The sequence below is a fragment of the Mya arenaria genome, chromosome 6 (genome assembly GCF_026914265.1).
Source record: "Mya arenaria isolate MELC-2E11 chromosome 6, ASM2691426v1".
NCBI classification, from domain to species: Eukaryota; Metazoa; Mollusca; class Bivalvia; order Myida; family Myidae; genus Mya; species Mya arenaria.
Window position 1 is genome coordinate 68,277,228 of NC_069127.1, and position 15,123 is coordinate 68,292,350.

The window sequence follows — 15,123 nt, forward strand, 5'->3', positions numbered from 1 at the left end:
ATTTAATCTGAATAGATTATGAAGCAAATATCTAACCTGAACAAGAACTGACGAGATAGAATCGACTTGGTGTTTCACTTACACTTTTCGGCCATTTAAGTTACTAAAAATAGCTGTTTCATAAACTTTCAGAATGTCACTTAAACGAAAATTAATGTTCAGTCTATATATACTTTCCTATGTATAAATGTAAGGTTTTAAATTGATCTTTTTGTGAGAACTTTATGCTTATAATATAACATATTATGTTTACTCAAAACAAAAACAAGGAGCACTATTCCCAACAGAAGGATGTCACTCCCTATCATTGCATGAGCATCATAATAAAGAAATGTTTACTCAAACTGCAAGCTGCTCAATTGAAATAGGTATTTACCTCAAGCATACAGTTTTATAATGTGGCAAAATAGTCGGACTACTAGATTGTCATTCGGACTAGTAAAATATGCCATTATGCTAGTCCAACTGGCTAGTAGGTTAAAATGTTTTTCGTGAAGACTGCGGACGAGAAGTCCTTAAAGGTTTTTCTATTTTTAACTCTCGCAGCCATGTTGTGCAGCGGACCGGAACCATTTGGGCAATTTTGGTTAAAGGGCATCCCGATGAACATTTATGTAAAGTTTCATCAAAATCTGATAATCGGTTTCTGAGAAGATGTAGTTTAACGTTTTTTTTCTATTCTTAGCTCTGGTGCCCATGTTGTGCAGCAGACCAGAACTGTTTGGGCTATTTTGGTTAAGGACTACCCAAGTAACATTTCTGTCAAGTTTCATTGCAATACGATCATCGGTTTCTGAGGAGAAGTCGTTTAAAGGTTTTTCTATTTTTACCTCTGGGGGCCATCTTGTGCAGTGGACCGAAACCATTGAAGCAAATTTGATAAAGGACCATCCAAGGAACATTTCTGTTAAGTTTCATCAAAATCTGATCATCGGTTTCTGAGAAGATGTTCTTTAAAGGTTTTTCTATTTTTTTGCCCTGGCAGCCATGTTGTGCAGCGGACCGGAACCATTTGAGCAATTTTGGTTAAGGACCACCCAAGGAACAATTCTGTCAAGTTTCATCAAAATCTTCCTATCCGTTTCAGAGGAGATGTCGTTTAAAGATTTTGCTATTTTTAGCTGTGGCGGCCATATTGTGCAATGGACCAGAACCATTTGAGCAATTTTAATAAAGGACCACCCAATGAACATTACTGTCAAGTTTCATCAAAATCTGCCGAACCATTTCAGAGGAGATGTCGTTTAAAGATTTTGCTATTTTTAGCTCTGGCGGCCATATTGTGCAATGGACCGGAACCATTTGAGCAATTTTGGTAAAGGACCACCAAAGGAACATTCCTGTGAAGTTTTGTCAAAATCCGCTTATCAGTTTCAGAGGAGATGTCGTTTAAAGTAAAAGTTTACGCACGCACGCACGCACGCACGCACGCACTCACGACGGACAATCTGTGACGACATAAGCTCCATGGCCTTCGGCCAGTGGAGCTAAAAACTAAATCAAAGCTGTTTTTGGTGAATCGCAATATTTACAACTAGAGGTTTTGTAACCAGAGCCCAAAAATAGGGATTAAAGGGACAAGACACCAGATGATGTCATTGCAAGAAAAAAAAAGAAAATTGTCAAAAACAGACACAAAATTGACATCATTTCATACAACACATTAATTTTTACTTATCCATGTATCACATCACTTAAGACACATGAATTTTTCGCAGTTTTTACATATTTTTCAAATTCAAAATTTAAAATTAGTGTTGGTATATATATATATATCTGTACTAATCATGTGACTTTCACATGCTAAATATTCACACTATAAACTGGAAAACCATTATGCGCTTTTTTAACTGGGCAAAGACAGAGACAAAACATTGTTTTAATCATGTAAAATGATGTTTTATCGGCCTCATACCAGCTCATATTGAGTTTTGTTTTGTTTTGAGGAAATACTGTATGTGCTGATTTTTTGACCATCTGGAGTCTAGTCCCTTTAAAGAAACAGCAAATGTAACATTGCACTCACATGATCAGGGTCCATCTGGCAGTGCTGACACAATGAAATGATCAGTCTCTGTATGAATGGCTTAAACACCTCATTTAGCTCAGGAGTGTTCTTCTGGTAGAGGTCCTCGGACAGCTTGTACCAGTAGTTGAATGTCACCTCCGCAATCTACACAAAAAACCACAGTTAGGATCTGTTTGCTGATAGTTACGAAGTAGTTGAAAGTAGCTCAGTTTAAAAATCTACACATTCTTTCTTTACCAACTTTTTGTACTTTCCACAGCTGTCTAGTAAAAAAGCTACAGGTAATGAGCTTTTGTGCTTTATATTCTAACAAATGCTTCACATAATAATAACTTGCTTAACTCCTTTCTCTAAGGCTTGTACAAGACCGGTCAGCTCTTAAATATTTTGCTAGAATATCAGTATTTATAGTTCACATTGAGAACACCCACCTCATATTGATGGTGGCCAACACACATTAGCAGCAGCTCCAGAACCCTGAAGTCTCCCAAACCCTGAAAACAGAAAGTAAACAAATATATAACAAGTTCTAATCAACACGTGGCATTCAAAAAGTGCTTTATTTTGCGATTTTAATAAACCCACCTTTTGGAGTAAAAAAAGTTATTTTGAAAGGCAATCATGCTTGAAGAAAATATGAAATACACTTACAAACAAGTATATATATATATATATATATATATATATATATATATAGGTAAAAATAAATCAATAACTAGTTTAAAGTGACTCTTATTCAAAATATTGTATATTTATTAGCAGAAAGTGCAAATTTCTTAAATGATTGGTGAATGCTAAAAGATTTACTGTGGTCTACTATAGTCTCATAAGGTAGAAATACTGTGTTTTATGCTCATTTCATTCAAATTAAACTCGGTATCCTTCATTGGATGCATTTTTTACATTTATTCATCCTTTTTGGAATATTTAAACAATATTATTAATTGTGGTCAATCTTATCTGGGAGTAAGAGTGCATCTTTAAATTAAAATAACTTTGGAAATGATAAAAAAACAACATTTGTAAGAACGCAAAATATGAACAAAAACACCGTCGATAATGTCAATAAATACATGTATATTTACCAAATCTCCCTAAAGTAATCAGGAGTAAGTAATATCATAGATACATGAGCATAAATAACATAAAAACTAATCATTCATTCTGAATTACAACTATCAAACGAGCTACTTGTTCATGAATGTTGAGTAATTCCTTCTCCTTTGATATTTTAATACGGACAAATATTGTGCTCTTTTTTCTTTTCATCACACTAGTCAATAATTTTGTACAGTTGTTCGAATAAGACGTGGTTGAGCAGCCATGAATTTTTATGCTTTTGCTTGAAATAAAAAAAATATATAACAAGCCCCGCTATATTAAATCCAGAATTTGAGCCAACCTGGAGAGCATTTAACTAGTGCAAGGCTCATGTTAATTTTGACCACTGTTCACATCAAGAACTATACCAGATTCTAATTTAATACTAACTGCTACATAGATCAGAACTCCTAGAGAGAAACATGTGTTTTTAATCAATCTTTTTGTTCATCTAGTTTCAGAAGATGTTCTTCAATAAATCAAGATGTGTCCTTATTTTTCCGTAACTATGTTTCTCATTTAATGACTTCACATGATGCGAAATCTCGAAATAACATCTATAATTGGAATTTCAAATATCATAAGTATCATATTACGATTTGTTTTGACTATTACCTTATTTGGTGTTGTTGTTATAACTTCCAAGAAGGATTCTGCGAGTTCTGTGAATATTCTGCAGTAATTCAAGGACCTGAAAAATAAAGGAAATCATGCTGAATTGAATTTGAAACAAGGAAAACACTACTACTTTGCCGAAGTATTGAAACATAGCTGTATGCAGGAAATATTCAGTATGATGCCATCTAACTATTACAGAACTTCTAATATTGTCCCAGTTTTAAAATAATTCATATAGATGTTAGCTCATGCTTTTTTTCATGTAAATCACTCCCTATTTTGTTCACTAGGTAGTAAAAGGCAATAGAACACTGATGATGATCTATAATAATCAAATATTGCCTTCTTGGTTTAATATTATGTAAATAATAATGTTTATGTCTTGCTTATAAATTCCACTCATTAAAAATTTTAAGCATCTAAGAGCCAGTATAAATTCTGAATTAAGAATCATGGCTGAAAGGATCTTAAATCACTCCCTAAAACAAGCTGTCAGAAACCTCAGATACCGCCAAAAAGGGCCCAATGCTGAGATCGAACAAACATTAGGGGCAGACCCCACTACATCACATTAGGGGCAGACCCCACTACATCACATTAGGGGCAGACCCCACTACATCACATCATCCTTTGATACAAGCAAGACTTGCTGTTGATAAATATGTAAAAAAATATAAATACTTATGTATGTTGAGAACTTAATCTTATCTTACTTGTCAATGTCCTCCTCCGCCACGGTTTGATGGTATGGATCTGCCAGTTGTAGTACAGCATTGAACAAGGCCTCTGCTTTCAAAGGGTGGGCATTTATATCCTATAATATAGGCATAAACCAGGTTCAAAATTGGGCTTGTCTGGAAGGCCAAGTTTTTTCTAGTAAAGGTTACCTTGACCTTTGACCTCCACATATATAGTGGTCTCTTACCCACCATGACCAATGTGCATACAAAATTTAGATTCTACACCAAGTCGTTCAGAAGTTATTGTCAGTCGGAAACAAAAGTGTCAGCCATGTTTGGCAGGTGATACAAAAACACAGGACTGCTTAAATGATTAATATATAAATTTCAATTGCCATTCGCCAAAAATTGATTGTAAAATTTGGGCTTGAATCTATTTTACAATAATCATTAATATATTGCCAATCTTCAATAATTGATTGTAAAATTTGGGCTTGAATCTATTTTACAATAATAACAGTTTTAAACAATTGAAGATGCAAATAAGAACTAGAATGGTTTTGTTTGAGATGGAGATTTTGTCTGGCTCCTGTATTCCTCACCTCCACACAGTAGAGGGCGCTGCAAATACAGTCTGTAGCTGCCTCATGTAGTCCACTCGTACACTCTTTGTTAACCTGTAACAGAACAGAAATGTAGGAAAATGAATAAAAAACTTACACAATATAACATACATGACCATGATGAGACAAAAAAGTTCACTCCATTTATAAGGGAATGGACTCCCATACAACTTGAGAACATTTACCTAAATTCAGCACCTAAGTTACACATTTAAAAACAAGGGCATCGTGGAGAGAATGCCAACACTCATCTGTTTATTTAGTCGAAAAAGAGGTAACACTCAATAAATATTCAAGCCAGAGTTTTCCGCCTTGCTGGACATGACTGTATTGTCTCTGACAACACCTGTACCAAGTTTCATTTGAATGCATTAAATGTTGTTGCTTTCAATGAAATGCCTCTATTTTCTTCTTCAATAAACAGACATGCAGAGTTTTAAAATAATTGACATTTTAGAAAATACAGACATGTATATATGTGTACCTGTTCCATAAAGGAAAACAATAAAGGTTGATGTAATTGTTTTTAATTTTAATGCATTATTATTCATTTGACTTTAATGATTAAAACAAAAAAGCGTATGAATTGTAAACAGATAAAAAAAGTTGTGATATCTTAGCACTTTTTTAACTGGGCGATTTTTGGCACCGTAGCTATTAAATTGAAAGAAATAATAAAAGGTAATATTTATTTTAACTAATTATTTTGACTCTTAACAGCTCAGTCACATGAAGCTATTTTCACACAATGAATTGTCAAAGGTGTAGCATAGTGTCATCATTGCTCAGGCTACAACATACTTACATTTTCAGCAATTATACATGAAAAATATTGACCATCAAAAATTTCTTCAAAGAAAACTCAAGTCACATGAAGCTATTTTCACACAATGAATTTTCAAAGTTGTAACATAGTGTCATCATTGTCGAAGATTTTTTACAGAATCAAGATAAACCATTTATAATCATTTAATCTAGTTTACACAATCAGCATAAGTTGATCAAATCAACTCAGTCACATGAAGCTATTTTCAACCACAAAGTGTCAAAGGTGTAGCATAGTGTCATCATTGTCAAAGATATTTCACTGATTCAAGATAAACCATTTACAATCATTCAATCTTGTTTACAGATCAGCATTAGTTGTTCATAATCAACTCAGTCACATGAAGCTATTTTCAACCACAAAGTGTCAAAGGTGTAGCATAGTGTCATCATTGTCAAAGATATTTCCCTGATTCAAGATAAACCATTTACAATCATTCAATCTTGTTTACGCAATCAGCATAAGTTGTTCATAATCAACTCAGTCACATGAAGCTATTTTCAACCACAAAGTGTCAAAGGTGTAGCATAGTGTCATCACTGTCAAAGATATTTCACTGATTCAAGATAAACCATTAACAATCATTCAATCTTGTTTACACAATCAGCATTAGTTGTTCATAATCAACTCAGTCACATGAAGCTATTTTCAACCACAAAGTGTCAAAGGTGTAGCATAGTGTCATCATTGTCAAAGATATTTCACTGATTCAAGATAAACCATTTACAATCATTCAATCTTGTTTACACAATCAGCATAAGTTGTTCAGAATCAACTCAGTCACATGAAGCTATTTTCAACCACAAAGTGTCAAAGGTGTAGCATAGTGTCATCATTGTCAAAGATATTTCACAGATTCAAGATAAACCATTCACAATCATTCAATCTTGTTTACACAATCAGCATAAGTTGTTCAGAATCAACTCAGTCACATGAAGCTATTTTCAACCACAAAGTGTCAAAGGTGTAGCATAGTGTCATCATTGTCAATAGTAATTCACAAATTCAAGATAACCATTTACAATCAATCTTATTTACACAATCAGCATAAGTTGTTAAAATCATCTCAGTCACATGAAGCTATTTTCAACCACAAAGTGTCAACGGTGTAGCATAGTGTCATCATTGTCAAAGATATTTCCCTGATTCAAGATAAACCATTTACAATCATTCAATCTTGTTTACACAATCAGCATTAGTTGTTCAGAATCAACTCAGTCACATGAAGCTATTTTCAACCACAAGGTGTCAAAGGTGTAGCATAGTGTCATCATTGTCAAAGATATTTCACTGATTCAAGATAAACCATTTACAATCATTCAATCTTGTTTACACAATCAGCATAAGTTGTTCAGAATCAACTCAGTCACATGAAGCTATTTTCAACCACAAAGTGTCAACGGTGTAGCATAGTGTCATCATTGTCAAAGATATTTCACAGATTCAAGATAAACCATTTACAATCATTCAATCTTGTTTACACAATCAGCATAAGTTGTTCAGAATCAACTCAGTCACATGAAGCTATTTTCAACCACAAAGTGTCAAAGGTGTAGCATACTGTCATCATTGTCAAAGATTATTCACAGATTCAAGATAAACCATTTACAATCATTCAATCTTGTTTATACAATCAGCATTTTAAGTTGTTCATAATCAACTCAGTCACATGAAGCTATTTTCAACCACGAAGTGTCAAAGGTGTAGCATAGTGTCATCATTGTCAAAGATTATTCACAGATTCAAGATAAACCATTTACAATCATTCAATCTCGTTTATACAATCAGCATTTTAAGTTGTTCATAATCAACTCAGTCACATGAAGCTGTTTTCAACCACAAAGTGTCAAAGGTGTAGCATAGTGTCATCATTGTCAAAGATATTTCACTGATTCAAGATAAACCATTTACAATCATTCAATCTTGTTTATACAATCAGCATTTTAAGTTGTTCATAATCAACTCAGTCACATGAAGCTATTTTCAACCACAAAGTGTCAAAGGTGTAGCATAGTGTCATCATTGTAAAAGATAATTCACAGATTCAAAATAAACCATTTACAATCAATCTTGTTTACACAATCAGCATAAGTTGATCAAAATCAACTCAGTCACATGAAGCTATTTTCAACCACAAAGAGTCAAAGGCGTAACACAGCGTCATCATTGTCAAAAGTAATTCACTGATTCAAAATAAACCATTTACAATCGATCTTGTTTACAATCAATCTTGTTTACACAATGAGCAATAGTTGTTCAGAATCAACTCAGTCACAAAAAGATTTTTCAAGTGTCAAAGGTGTCATCATTGCTCAAGATACAACAAACAGGATTAAAGAGAAGAGTGTTCGCCTTTATACAGTATTACTATTTTTAAAGAAGCTCACGCACATGAATCTAATTTCAACTATCAAGTGTCATAGGTGGAACATGATGTCATCATTGCTTTCTAATCTGCAGCTTCACTTTTTGAGCAGAAAACAACAGCCAGAGAAATGAATTTGTGCCATAATGTTTTTGCTGTACATCGCTTCTCAAAAAACCATGCCATTGCTTATCTGATGTTGTTTTATTGAAAAACAGTGTAACTCATCAACTATATATTTGGTTATTGTCACTGGCAACACTGGTACTAAGTCAAATGTAAATTTCATGAATGATTTTTTGAGATAAAGTCATGGTTTTTACTAGCCAACAACGACAAGGCTGTTCGCTATACCTACCAGGGAGTTAAATGGCGCCATGAAGAGTGCAGTGTGTACGACTTGTTCCGGAATCGCGTCTATGTTATACCAACTGCTCATACACTTGAGGACCTTCGTCTTGATCTGGGTGTCATCGGACATGTTCTCCATACAACCATTCTGGTATGATAAAGAAATTGTGCAAATTTTAGTTACTATCCTGGTGCAGCTTAACCTAAATTATGGTTAAAACACAAATTTAAAGAATTTTTCATATCTAGTAATAATCTTTTTTTTGCCTTACCTTAACATTAAGCACTTTTTCAAACACCATTTTTTTTTTCAAACACCAAAATAAACATGGTGTGTATTGTTGTTTTTTGGTATAAGTGAAAATGGAAAGTATCAAAGACTTTTGAATATTACTCTTAAGTCAAATTGTATTCATTTAACATGCTGATAATAACATATTAGTTATCAAACGAATATCTCGAAGTCCAATTTTAATTAAAACTAGTGATCAGCTCCAGCATACCTGATAAGAAGGCTTACCAGGAGTTCCAGAACGACTTGTGAAGCAGCCTTAAGTTCTTCTATCACTTCATGTCTCCGGTTGGCTCCAAGACGCAGCGACCGACTGCTGATCTACATACAAGAAATATACATATGAATTTCTGTACCCATCAACTCACAGCCCCTTCAACACAGGCCAACTTTACACTGTGGCACTGTAAAGAAAGCTTAATAGAGATACAGTTTAACAGGCAAAATTAGCACAAGTCTGCAAGCCCGAGCTTGTATAATATTTTTGTTTTGTTAAGGGTATATATATGTTAATATATTTAGGCTTGTCGGTAACAGTCTTATTACTATATTATGAACAAATTGTTTCCAGACTTTTTCAAGAAAATCTCATTTTGATGACTGAATATATTCAGCATATCCAGTAAAATCGAAATAACATGTGGTACCATAGTCACAATTTGTAGATTAAAAGTGTGAATTATCTTAAAATAATGCAAATATTCATCTTTAAAACTTGATTTATACACTTGTAACTTAATTTTAATATTTTAAGTATCACATACTCATTTTTTGTTTCTTTCGTTTTAAATCTGCTTCATCAATAAATAAAGCCATTTTTTGTGTAAAAAAAAGAGAGAAAAAAATGTTTTGAAAAAAACACTTACCTCTTCTGGTAAAACGATTAAAACTTCCAACAGGAAAGATAACTGACTAGGGTTGGAACCGAACCTGAAAATAAGAGAAACCAGCATGAAGTTCTTTTACAATCTCCTGTTCAAGAGGTTTATTTTGTCATTTTGTGAAAATATCCTACATGACTTTATACCCTCTGAAATGGGAAATTTCATGTTGTTTATAAATGTAAAGAATCTTCATATAAATTATTACGTAGGTTGAATACATTCAAATAATCTTTTTAACCACTAAATTGAACACTTAAATAACTTCAACAGCAATAAACTAAAGTTTAACAAACAGAAATTCAATTGGAAAAAGGCATTGCGAACACATTCGAATTTCGGCTAAAAAAGCTCTTAAATCCCACTCAGGGCAAGACAAAAATCCCTGAAAAGAATCACCTAAAGTGGACTCTCATGTCTTGTTCATCTAACTGAGCATTTTCTTTTAACAAAAAAATGTTTCAAATATGAAAGACCTTCATAGCAAATGGCTTACCTCTGAACCAGGTCTTGGACACTATTTTTCCATACTGGCATTTGTAACGCCAGATCAGCAAGGGCCAAACTCAGCTGCAAGGTAACAAAAACAATGAATTCAAGTATTCATAATTCAATGAAGAACTTGGGCCATCTTTAAAACAAATAGTGGCTGAGCCAAGCCTTTTTCAAAGGTTGAATATAATATTTTAATGTCTGCGTGACAAAATAAACGCTGACCATGAAAACAATATTTTTAAAACACAATTCCTTGGAGAAGGGGCTTGTGAGACTGTGAGACAGTATCCTTCGACTCAAAAACATCTAACTATGCATTATTATTTGCATTCACAATTTATTAAATAAGTTTCTGATTATAAAAATAATTCCAGTTTACAGATATTCCATGAATAAATGCATAAGAATAGGACTAACTAAAAATGTCCAAAGTTAGATACATACCTGTGTCACAATGACATGCGCAGTGTCTGCTGTGACCTTCCCAGCATGCTCTAGTAGGGAATCTCTCAAAGACTGTAAAAGAATGTCACTCTTTACAGGTGCATACCATGAAATTACAAGTAGATATATATATGCATCTAGTGTCAGATTGTATTACCATAGTAACGGTACTGTTAAAACATTCTTGTTCAATGTTAGCCATATTCATAATGAGTCCTTAGATATTGAGCACTTATCTTCCAGTCATTCATTATAAACTAAGATGATGTTCAAAAAACATTCAAACCAACTCAGAGTACTTAGCAGAAATATCAACAGCAACTGAAACTCTAAATTTAATCTGGTGCACAGCCAACGCCTTTTTTGTCTTCTTGAACCTAAATTTTCCATACCTCATGAACATTTGTAGGTAGCTCATGGAATGCGTACTGAATCTGAAAAGAAATTAAGAACAAAGAATTCTTGATCATATGGCGCTTATTAGCTACAGACTGACACTATTTTTAATACACCTTAATCATGTCATAGAACAACATGTATTGAATGTCATGGTAAATGAAAACAATTAATTTCATTATATATAAAAAAAGAAATTCAAAAATAAATGAAACATATTTTTCTAAACTTTCTTGAAATTTTGAAAGCCAAATAGAAAGTAAAAAAACTAAAATTCTGAAAGAGTTAAAAAAAAACAAGATTATTTTATCAATGACACCTTTGTTCGCATTGTCTGTGCAGCAAAGTAGCAGGACTCCAGGCTCTGGTGTGAAGTAAGGAGCTGGTCTGCAATCTGCCATGCATGCACCTGGAATAGATCTCTGGTGTAAAGTAAGGAGCATAAGAGAATTGCGCCTTGAGCTATTTTCGACTAAGATTTGTGGAGATTTCATGTTAACAGTTTATTCTTGTGTGCTGTCTAAGTGTTGTTATTAAATGTTTCGTTGGTTGCTAATGGATACATAGTATTGCAGTTATATGAGACTGTTGTGTCCTGTGTGGCGGTTGTTTTGTGTCCCTTATCTGTCAACTGTAACAACAGAGGGTGGTTACATATACATGACCCCCCTCATGACTATGCCCCCTCCACCCCACCCAAGTTGTTGATTAATGTCAGGCCAAAAAAAAAAATAGGTCTGTTTCCGGTCGCCCGACCGACCCTCTTATTTCCGCGCCGACCCTATACTTTTTATTGGTGTAAAAGTTAACTGCGCGCATATTTAGTACTTTTCGGTACTTTCTTTCCGTTAATTCTTTGGTCTCATTTCGAATTCGGTAATTTGATAAGCAGTCTATTAAAATGGCGGCACCCATGTCGAGTTCGTCAGTCAATAATCGTACAGTTATATATTAATCCTGCATAGCAATGTCCATGCTCTCCACGAGATCCTCGTGGGTATAACTGTAAGTTATGTGACGTCACACAGTGTGACTCTTTGATCTGAAGCCGATAGAATGTGTTTATTCAGTTCAATGCATGTATAAAATGGTGTTTTAATTAACTTGATGAAGGATTTTCACTACAGGCTTAATAAATAAGTTTATGACCATTGATTACTACGGATAAATTAATAAGTGGTAAAATGCAAACATGAAGAAAAAAGGCAGGTTAAACAAACATGTAAATAAAATGTAAAAATGGTAATTTTCTATGTTTTCGGACATTGAAAAAAATAATTAATTTAAGGTGTCCGAACTCTTAGGTGAATTACGGTATCACTTTCAAATAGTTAGTGTCTTAAATTTAGTACTAAACATATTTTTGAGATTTAAATAAGAAATTAAGTTTCATACTCTTAATTCAGTTGAGAATGGAAACGCTTTGTGAACACGGGTCAGGTATACTTCGGAGATCATTGAAGTGACAAAAACAGCTTCTGACAATGTTTGGAATTTTAATATTCTATCAAATATAAGAATAGCATTATAGCACAAATGTGAAATTGGTAAATATGAAAAATTGACAAATCTGAGGCACTCTTTTTCGACATCTGTCATACAGACAAACATGTTCAACAATACATGCATTTATATTCTAGAAAATGTATATCTATACATTATAATTAATACACATTATACAGTTCTTAATAAATGAATGGACTTGTATTTACATTTTATGCTTTAGTACCTTTTAAAATTGTCTCATATGCAGTAAATATGGTTGTTTTTGAATAAAAGTCAGCCGCCTTCTATTCTAGATCACTTCCCCCCCCCCCCAAAAAAAAATAAAAAAAAATGCCTACCTACCTACCCTCTTTTTTTTGGGAAGGAGACCGGAAACGAACCTATTATTTTTTTTGGCCTCAGACAAATAAGTGTTCATGGACAATCAATGACTGTAAAACGTGATAATGGTAATAACACAAGGGAAACAATTTTCAATGGATTTTTCGGTTGTTAGTGAAGGATCTAAGATTTATGTTCATGTTTTAATAACCTATTGTCCAAAAAATCATTACTGACAATTAAAATCAAATTAGGAGGTTGGGTGGCAAGTGGTTATAAGGTGGGAAGTGGTTATAAGGTGGGTCATGTCAACGTCACAACTGCCTATGATCTGTGGCTATTATTGTCATTAGTGCAATATAAACTATTTGTGCTTATAAACTAGAAAGAATATCATCAATCACATTTGGATAAATCTGATAGTTTTATTTGATTTATTAATGCAATGTATGAATATAGAACAAGCGGCAAGATTAATGTATGCTATCATTACCACTGCACCAATTATTACCACAGCACCATGCAAACAATTAGGCACTTAGAAGTCAGTGGCATTTCTCAACTAAAGGTTTTGACAGAGAATCAATCTGAATGAAAGGGCATAGCTGGTGACTAAGTATAGTATTCTATTTAATTAAAACATCATATCCAGTTTTCACCTCCAAGATTCTTTTAAGGGATGAGGGGGCAAGTGTGGTTTGTCAGTGAGCAGTTTCCCCACCGTTTTGTTTTTCTTACTTATTATTCAACTATATGTTTGCGCTTTCAAAATGAACAGGACCCCTGGTAGCTTCTGACTTCATTATGTCGTGATGCCCAACATATCATATCCAAAAGCTTAGAAAGCACGATTTTCTGTTAAACAAAATAAATTATTTTTACTTTAAAGCTGCACTATCACAGATTGAACGGTTTGAATTTTTTTTCTTGGAACGAGTCAATTTTTGCGAACATACATGGAAACGAGTGACTGCTGAAAAAATTTTAGGTGGCAGATTTTTATATTTAAGTTCAAAAAATAATGTTTTATGCATTTTTCCTAAACCGTTAGTAATGGTTAAAGCCATAAAACATTAATTTGCGAACGGAAATATGCAAATCTGCGATCTGATCTTTTGTCAGCAATCTTTTTTTTTATTAGTTTGCAGATATTTACGCAAAAATTAGCTCATTCCAAGACAAAAAATAAAAAAGTTGTAAAAATGGTATATCTGTGAGGGTGCAGCTTTAAAGCGGTGTTTAATAATTGATAAAGATTTAATCATCATCATTTTTTACATCTTGCCGTGAAAACTTCTGGTCAAACGGACTGACCCAATCATAAATTTAGTCAGACCGAGTCAAAATTTACCGGTCAGGACATTCGGACCGACTGTTTTCGCGATGTCTGGGATCAGATGCAATCGTCTAGATGATCCAGAAAATCTTGAGTAAAATGGTAACTAACAGCAAGTAAACAAGTTTAATTTAAAGGACAAGAAAATGGATATAACTGAAATTTCATTCTCAGCCAAGTCTACCAGCTTGATTGGATAATGAACACGCCTGACAGACATTTAACCAGTCTCAGGCTTGTGCTAATTTCAACCACTGTATCTTAGCTTTGTCATTTTAAAGAGACTGGTATTCCTTTCTTATTAAACGCTTGAAACCAAATTTTATTAAATTCATTAGCAGTTGCTGAAGTTTCTTGTTATATCTGCTCTTACACACAGGGATGATAACAGAGCCAAGTTGCCAATCCTGAAAATGTCTGCGTGGGGTTCAGAGGGCCGCTCAAGGCCCCCGATGGGTACAGGGCAAAGCACTGGTCGGGGGACAAGGGGGGGCGAAGCGCCCCCCCCCCCCCCGAAGCTTTCCGTGTTTCAGGGATTCTAATACCCTTTTTTGCCTTAGAATAGTGTTCTGACAAGGAGTACACCTTTCGGTTTGGTAGATATAATTATGTTCAACACGAGACATCCACAATCAGAACAATTATCAGGAATCTTAGCAGTGAAGATTAACACCTTTGTCTTTAAACAAAGTTAAATTTACTCTTTTTTTACCTGAAGTCACAGGCATTAGACATGTACCTGACATTTTGGTTCAGTTGTCCACTTCCCATAAAACTCAACTGGCTATGATCAAATGCCTGTGTATGAACAATCCACTGTGGGATGTTTGATTTATAAAAATGAACAACATATCAATTA

The 15,123-nt window shown here is 33.9% G+C and overlaps 1 protein-coding gene across 1 annotated transcript in view; it reads right to left on the reverse strand.

Moving 5' to 3' along the window:
• Positions 1-15,123, reverse strand: part of LOC128238450 (transportin-3-like) — a 29,128-nt gene that overhangs the window by 11,672 nt on the left and 2,333 nt on the right. The window contains exons 2-13 of the mRNA XM_052954379.1: positions 11,421-11,510; positions 11,098-11,139; positions 10,706-10,777; positions 10,263-10,336; positions 9,752-9,815; positions 9,114-9,206; positions 8,601-8,741; positions 5,031-5,105; positions 4,462-4,562; positions 3,746-3,821; positions 2,461-2,523; positions 2,027-2,173 (exon numbers count right to left, since the gene is read on the reverse strand). Of these exons, the coding sequence (XP_052810339.1) occupies positions 2,027-2,173; positions 2,461-2,523; positions 3,746-3,821; positions 4,462-4,562; positions 5,031-5,105; positions 8,601-8,741; positions 9,114-9,206; positions 9,752-9,815; positions 10,263-10,336; positions 10,706-10,777; positions 11,098-11,139; positions 11,421-11,510 (1,038 nt within the window). The remainder of the gene's footprint in view (positions 1-2,026; positions 2,174-2,460; positions 2,524-3,745; positions 3,822-4,461; positions 4,563-5,030; positions 5,106-8,600; positions 8,742-9,113; positions 9,207-9,751; positions 9,816-10,262; positions 10,337-10,705; positions 10,778-11,097; positions 11,140-11,420; positions 11,511-15,123) is intronic.